Here is an 8,485-nt window from a genome sequence, read left to right on the forward strand (position 1 = left end):
ACAGACTCCATGTGTGTAGGGCAGAACTGCACTGTATAGGGCTGTCAAAGCTGTGAATTGTTGGAAACAGATTGCCATGTCTTTCTTCCGAGGGACGCTAGTTGGGTTTAACACACCATCCTTTCAATTAGGAGTGAACCGCTAGCCATTTGTGCCACCAAAGACTACTAGTGTGCCATATAGAAAGAAACATGTTATAAAAATTTCCAAGTGCCAAAAATACTCAGTATGCCTTTCTTCCATCTAAATGTTTAAAGTAACCTCTATTAGACAGAAGAAATCACAAAGAAATGGTTTCTTCCTTCTCTGTAATTAATTTGTTCTGTATCCAAAGGCCCTGATTACTAATATTAAGATAAGTTTGGAGACTCTTTTGCCATTTCAAATGCTTTCTAGTGCATATTGTTATTATTGTCCTTGTTAATGCCATCAAGTCAGTTCAAACTCCTAGTGACACTGTATAGGGTTTCCAAGGAGAGTTGGTGGGTTTGAACTGCTGAAGTCCAGTGCTTATCCTATAGTGCCACACCGACATTCCTTCTAATGCGTAGGTTTTAAAAATTGTTGCACATAACAATATTTGACACTTTCTTCTACCTGAAATTTACTTTTTTTTTATGTGCTGCATGGAGGAATCAATAAGAAAGATTTATATAATTTCTGGTGTTCATAACGTGTCTTAGGAATTCAAGTATATGAATCAACAAAGTCAAATAGGAGAGATTTAAATACTTTTAACAATCTAATCCATAGGTATTGGACTAAATTTGTTGGGCCCAATCTATCATTCTGAATCATGGGAACTACTGTCTCCTTTTATTTTATATCTTACTATCCAGTTACAAAGTACCATTCAATAATTTAAGCATGTTCTAGGATGGTGTGGAAAAAAATCTTTGTCTTTTTAGTAAAAGAATTTTCAGGATTATAGAATTTTAAGTAGGAAGCCAGTCAAAACTACTCAGAACTCCTTCAGAAAGAAAAATTTAATGAAGAAATGTTTATATATTTCATGAAGGATAATTTATTTCAAATGAATTTACACTATATAGAAAATAGTTCTCCAAATGCAATGAAAACATCAGTCTTCCTGATTTTCTTAAATCAACAGATTGAGTTTCCAGTGAGTTTTATTTTGTTTTTCAGTTATGAAGTTATACGTAAGTTATCACCAAGTAGAATTTTTCCAAGATTTGCAAAATGAAAATAATACCTTGGATATAATCCATCTAATGAATGGTACAGTCCATTTAAAAAGGAATATTGAGGAAGAATTTATCAAAAACAGATTATTTGTTTTTGATAAATTCTTAGGAAATAATGCATTAGCTAACACATGAGTAATTAACCAAGAGTAAAATATTTGGGGAAATCAGAAAAGGCACAGTACCTGGAAAATGTGGAGAAGAATCTTCCCATAATTTAAACCATAGTGTTTGCATTAAATACAGTGGTCTCACTTATCGTATCTTTTAGAGGTCTTGACGAGGTCTACTCCCTCTTTTTCTTCTTTCCTCTCTTGAAAAGCTTTTTATAACTAAACAAGCAACATTTTATGATAACAAAAGTAACGATTGCCACACAAGCCAGTAAAAATCCAATCACATCCAAAGAGTAGTACTGGTACCAAGTGAGATCATGGGAAGCTGGTCGAAGGTGTTTGGCTCCTTTGTGGCGCATGATAAACTCAATCCAGAAGACAGCTCGATCCAGGGGCTTAACAGGCTGATCATGATGAATGGCAGATAACCTCATAGCATTCTCTTTATAGCTGGAGGAAAATAAAAAAGAACAATGAAGAGAATAAACCAGAAAAGATAAATATATTAAAATTTCATGCAGATGGTAAAAATGAATGTCAAATTAAGAGTAGAAGAATAATATATTAGTTTCCTCTGAGATAATGATAGCGATTTTAGTTTACAGACTAGAATGTGCTTAATGCATAGGATTTCAAGATGTAAAGACATATTGAAGTTGGGATAGGACATGTATTTTTAGGACAAAATGGAATGAGCCATGTCCTACAGACAGAAAAAAACCCCATCATTTGCATGTACAATTAAAAAATTAATAAGAATTGTTAATGGATCTGATATACTATCTAGCAGTAGGAGGCAAGTTCATGATGAGGTTCAGGGACATGTCCAGGCTGGTCAGCAGTTTGATTTGGTCAGAACTTGGTATTGGCCTTTTGCCCATGATTTAATAAAAGTGTGAAGTTGGATTGTCTTGGTTTGAATCCTGAGTTTGACACCTACTTGCTCCTTGCTTTTTGCAAATGTTTTATTCTCTTTGCCTCAATCGTCTCTTTGTTACAATGGAATAGAGGGTGATGGTGCCCTTTTATATGATTATTATGAGGAGTAATGAATTGAGCCTTTGAGTATTTAGAATCATTGTAGTAACAGACATTCAGTAGATGTTTGTTATTATTATTGATGCTTAGTTTTGCTATTTTAGAATTTGGCTAGTGCTTAATATTTCACTTTGAGGCATTGTATTTTTTTTTTTCCTGTTGAAAATGATATGATCAAGGAAAAAGAGTGAATAAAGGCATATGGCTTATGATCTCAGAATCCCAAAGTGCCAGACTGTAGCACTGAAGCAATAGCAGTAATTTAATTGCACTGTAATTTAAAAAGCTTAGTGGGAGAGCTAGGTTTTTGAGAGGATGATACTAATCCTGAAGCATTTTTGCAAAATAATACAGAAAGAATGTAATGAAGGAATCACTTAATATAAGCAAGAACTTTATACAATATCTAGTATATATATATATAAGTGTTCAATGATAAGAGCCTTCAAGTCAGTTTTGACTCATAGCAACCCTGTTTCTGAGGCTGGAAAGCCTCATCTTTTTCCTGATTCATTCAATATGTATCAACTACTGATCATCATTTTTCAACACTACTTTTATTAAAATTAAAAGGCATATGAAAACATCTATACATACTAGAGATACATACTTTTACATGGGCTCACCAAATGAAAGGTATATTCCTTCTCAAATAATGAAAAGTAAAATATGCTTTACATTCTAATAATTTAGAACACAGTAACTGTACTAAAAATAGCATCGCATTTAAAATGCAAATGGTTACTGCTCTGTTATTATAAATACGTTCTCAAATACAATGTTTTATTTCCTCTTAATGCGCCAGACTGCAAAGCTGTTTGAACTACAAAGTTGGTTCAAGCTCACCAGCTGCTTCTTGGAAACCCTATACAGGGTTGCTATGGGTGGGAACCAACTTGATGGCACTTAACAACATAGTCATTATGAATCAAAAGGGGAGGACTTTTGTTTACTGCCCAGCTTGCACATGTATAATACATACATAAAATTAATGTATGTCTTGAGAGAATTTGAATACTAAATGTATTAGTTTCAGAAAATTTGACTTGATATTTAACAAAGGGTCAAAGTTCATTAAATGGAGATAACCTTTTTAAAAAACAGTACTGGCAAGATGAGTATCCATATGCAGCAAAATGAAACAATCCATTTCTCATACCAAATGTAAAAACTAAATAAAAACGGACCAAAGTCCTAAATATAAAACCTAAAACCCTAAAATTCATGGAAGAAAACAGGGATGAAGCTAGGGGCTCTAATATATGGCATAAATAGATTATCAAATATAACTAAAATGCACAAACAACAAATTATAAATTATATGATTGTACTTCCTAAAATTAAGGAGCTCTGGTAGCGTAGTGGTTACGAATCAGGCTGCGAACTGCAAAGTCAGCAGCTTGAACTACCAGCTGTTTTGCGGGAGAAAGATGAGGCTTTTTGCTCCGGTAAAAATTTTCAGCCTTGGAAACCCTGTACAGGGTCGCTATGGGTCGGAACCGACGACGATGGCACTTAACAACAACAACTTTCTAAAATTAAATACTGATGCTCATCAAAAGATTTCACTAAAAGAGTAAAAGGAGAGCCTACAAACTTGGGAAAATTTTTGGCAATGACACAGTCAGTGGACAAGGACCTACTCTTTAAAATTGACAGAAAGCTTTGACATCACCACAAGAAAAAGACAGACAATCCAATTTAAAAATGGGCAAAGGACACAAACACACATCATAAAATCAGACGGGCAGGCAGCTAACAGACATGAAAAGAAGCTCATGATCATTAACTAACTATTCGAGAGATGCAAATCAAAACTACAAGGAGATACCATCACACCCTGTCAATAATGATACTGATCAAAAACCAGAATAACAAATGCAGGTGAGATTATGGGAAGATTGAACTCTTATATACTGCCAGGGGGACTTCAAGATGATGGTACACTACCATCGAAAATAGCATGGCACTTCCTTAAAAAAACTAGACTTGTGGCCCAACTTTCAGCCAAGTAATAGGTACGTATATAGGGGAAGCAACACTAAAAACATATGCTCACTATGAATTATGGAATGGCCAATCATTCAAATACCAAAGGGGCAACATGTTCCTAAGGACAAAGGTGAGAAGGGATGAGAAGGTGGGTGAAGTGGATATAAGAGCCACAGGGAGGAAGTGTGATAACTTGTTCCATGGAGGGGATTGTAATCCTTGAGATGAAACAAAGTATATTATTTGTTGAATGTAAAACTGATGATCTTGTTTGTATACCTACTCTCATTTCACAATTGAAAAAAGATAAAAAAACCGAAACTGGAAATCAGAATATTCCATTCATAGATATATGTCCTAGAGAAGAAAAAGCTGTGACACAAGTAGATATGTGCACACCCAATCCATCCCAGCCCTAGTCGCAATAACAAGAAGATGGGAAAAACGTAAGTGATGATCAATAGATGAACGAATAAACAAACTGTGGTACATAATATATAATGAAATGCTACTTAAGATTAATGAAAGACACTTAAGATTAGCAATGAATCCATGAAACACCTCAAGAATAGGTTTACAAACAGAAACATCCTTTGATGCTTACCAGGGATATGAGGAGATATGAGGAGAAATCACAAAGTATTTCGGACACAAGTGTTAATTATGGAGAAAAGAAAGGCAATACACAATCTGGGGGAAGTCGGTACAACATGACCAAGGCAAAGGAAGACACAGTGAGATGGAACAATAAAGGACAACTACAATAAATATACCATCTACGACTCTGAAGCAATAGTAATACCAAACAATAATTTGTGAGTGATGTTATTGTTAGGTACCATTGAGTTGTTTCTGACTTATAGTGACACTATGTACAATGGAACGAAAAACTTCTGGGTCCGGTGCCATCTTCACAATTGTTGCTGTGCTTGAGCCCATTGTTGTAGTCACTAGGTCTTTCCATCAGAGGGTTTTCCTCTTTTTTTAATGACCCTCTACTTTACAAGCATGATTCCCTCCTTCAGGGACTTGTCCCTCCTGATGACATGTCCAAAATGTGCTTCAGATGAGTTCTTATAATCCTTGCTTCTAAGGAACATTCTGATTGTACTTTTTCTAAAACAAATTTGCTTATTCTTTTGGCAGTCCATCATATAGTCAATATTCTTTTCCAGTACCGTAGCTCAGAGGCATTAATTCTTCAGTCTTCCCTGTTTATTTTTCAGCTTTCAAATGTATACAAAGTGACTGAAAATACCATGATCATGCATCCAAATAAAAAATTCTGACAACTTTAATTATTTATCATGATGTTGTTTATTGGTTCAGTTGCTAGAATTTTTATTTATGTTGAAGTATCATCTATACTGAAAGCTGTATGTAGTCTGATCTTCATCAGTAAATGCTTCAAGTTTTCTTTGTTTCAGTAAACAAGGTTGTGTTATCAGCATATTTCTAGTTATTAAGGAGTCTACCTCCAGTCCTGATGTTATCTTCTTCATATGTATCTTTGATTATTTGCTCAGAATGTAGATTGAATTGTTCTGGTCAGTGGATACAACACTGATGCATATCTTTCTCAATTTTAAACCATACAGTTTAAAATTGTTCTATTTGAATGAGTCATGCCTCTTGGCTTATGCACAGATTCGAAATGAGTACAATTAAGGGTTCTGGACTTCCCATTCATCACATGTTACCCATATAACTGTTTTTGAGTTGTATATGATATTGGTGATATTGTTCTATAATTTTCACCTTCTGTTGAGCCACATTTCTTTGGAATGGGCACAAATATGGATCATGTCCAATTGGTTGGCCAGGTAGATGTCTTCCAAATTTTTGGCATAGATGAGTGACTGTTTCCAACATTACACATTACATCTATTTTTTTCTTTTCTTTTTGAAGCATCTTAATTGGTATTCCATCAATTCCTGGAAACTTGCTTTTCATCATTTTTTTATTTTTTGGTAAAGTGATTATATTTCCTCCATCCTATTTTGATTAATATTTTGCACTGTTGTTATTGTTGCTACTATCAAGTCAGTTCCAATACAAAGGCATCAATTCTTCTTTATTCTTCCATATTCATTGTCCAGCTTTCCCATGCATATTGTTGTTGTTGTTGTTATGTGCTGTGGAGTCGGTTCTGACTCATAGGAACCCTGTGCAGGGTTTCCGAGGCTGTAAATCTTTACGAGAGCAGAAAGCCTCATCTTTTTCCCACGGAACAGCTGGTAGTTTGGAACTGCTAACCATGAGATTCGCAGCCCAATTTGTAACCACTGCACCAGAGCTCCTTGCATATTAGGTAACTGAAAATGCCATAGCTTGGGTAAGGTACACCTTAGTTTTCAAAGTGACATATTTTCTTTTTAATACTTTAAAGAGAAATTTTACAGCAGATTTGTCCAATGCAATACATCCTTTAATTTCATGACTGCTGCTTCCATGGACGTTGAATGAGAATCCAAGTAATGACAACCTCAATCTTTTTGTTTATCATGCTATTGTTTATTGGTCTAGTTATAAGGATATTTTATATCCTTTATATTGAGGCATAATCCATATTGAATTCTATTGCCTTTACTCTTCATCAGTAAGTGCTTCAAGTCCTCTTTGCTTTCTGAAAGCAAGATTGTGTTATCTGCATATCATAGATTGTTAATGAAGCTTTATCTAATCCTGTTGCCATGATTTTATATAGCCCAGCTTCGCTAATTGTTTGCTCAGCATACAGACTGAATAAAGTGTAGTCAATTAATGCAACACTGATACACACCTTCCCTGATTTTAAATCATGTACTTTCTCCTTGTTTTGTTTGAAAGATTGCCTATAAAATAATCCAATATTATAACTCAAAGCGTGATTTTCCCCCCCAGTTTTTTCAGTTTGATAAATGTTGAGCGTTTTTCCCTTTGTGATTAAATACATAGAAAATATGTATGCCAAATAGGTGAGGAAATTTGTAAGGGTGTATAGGGTATGGTTGTAATTCTGGTGTGGCACTGTGGGTTAATGTGTTGGACTGCAAAGTTGGTTTATCCACAAGGTCAGTGGATCAAGCACACCAGCCACTCCTAGGGAATCCTATACAGGGTTGCTGTGGGTCAGAACTGATTTAACAGCACATTAACAACAACAACAACAACATAGGAATAGTTGTGGATAGTTTTACATACAAGTTTGTAAATGCTGCATGCATACTCTATATCTATAGATGTATGTAGGGATAATTGGGACTTTACTACTGGATTTGAAGGTAAGGACTAAGTGCACAGTTATGTTGGCAAATACAGTTAATAAATGCAATGTTCTACATCCTAATTTTGTGAGAAATGTCTGGGGTCTCAAAAGTTTGCATGTGGCCAACTTAAAGCAATTATTGGTCAATTCCTGCTTGGAGCAAAGGAGAATGAAGAAAGTCTAAAACTTGAGGAAATAATTCATTTCAAGGACCAATGGCTTTCATGAACCACAACCTTCTCTGACTTGAGACCTGTAGAACTAGATGGCATCCAGATACTTCTACCAACCACTCTGACCAGGACCACAATAAAAGGGTTAAAAAATGTAGAACAAAATTCAAATTAAAGAAAGAAAAAAGGCCAATCTTACTAGTCTGAGAGACTAGAGGAATGCCTTAGACTATCACCCTAATACAACCTTCTAAATTGAAACTGAAGACACTTCCAGAGGCCACCTTTCTACCAATTAATAGATAGACCTATAAAATAAATAATAACACTGAGGAAAAATATGCTCCTTATAACAATCAACTATATGAAGCCAAACAAGCAACATTTGTCCAAACCAAGATGAGAAGGTAGGAAGGGACAGAGAAACCCGATGAAAGGAAGCCCAGAACCTAGAGCAGAAAAGGAGAGAGTACTGACACCTTGTAGGAATTACAACCAATACCATGGAACAATTTATGTATGAATTGGAGTAGCTAATTTGTTACGCAAGCTTTTACCTAAAACACTGTAAAAGTGCTCCAAAAAAATTTTTTTTAACTTAATAGAACCATTCCAAAATATACTTTCCAAGTCAATCACTTTTTAATTTTACAAATATTACAAATAAGACAATAACAATCTCAACGAAAAGAACAAAGATTTTGCATACATTT

General features: G+C 34.8%; 1 protein-coding gene across 3 annotated transcripts in view; it reads right to left on the minus strand.

Annotated features, from left to right (window-relative positions):
* Positions 1 to 1,491: 1,491 nt before the first annotated feature.
* UGT2B17 (UDP glucuronosyltransferase 2 family, polypeptide B17) overlaps positions 1,492 to 8,485 on the minus strand; it is a 51,230-nt gene continuing 44,236 nt past the window's right edge. For all 3 annotated transcript variants that reach the window (XM_006873764.1, XM_006873763.1, XM_006873762.1), the window contains one exon: positions 1,492 to 1,771. In XM_006873764.1, coding sequence (XP_006873826.1) covers positions 1,492 to 1,771 — 280 coding nt within the window. The remainder of the gene's footprint in view (positions 1,772 to 8,485) is intronic.

Source organism: Chrysochloris asiatica, unplaced genomic scaffold (genome assembly GCF_000296735.1).
Source record: "Chrysochloris asiatica unplaced genomic scaffold, ChrAsi1.0 scaffold00254, whole genome shotgun sequence".
Classification (NCBI taxonomy): Eukaryota; Metazoa; Chordata; class Mammalia; order Afrosoricida; family Chrysochloridae; genus Chrysochloris; species Chrysochloris asiatica.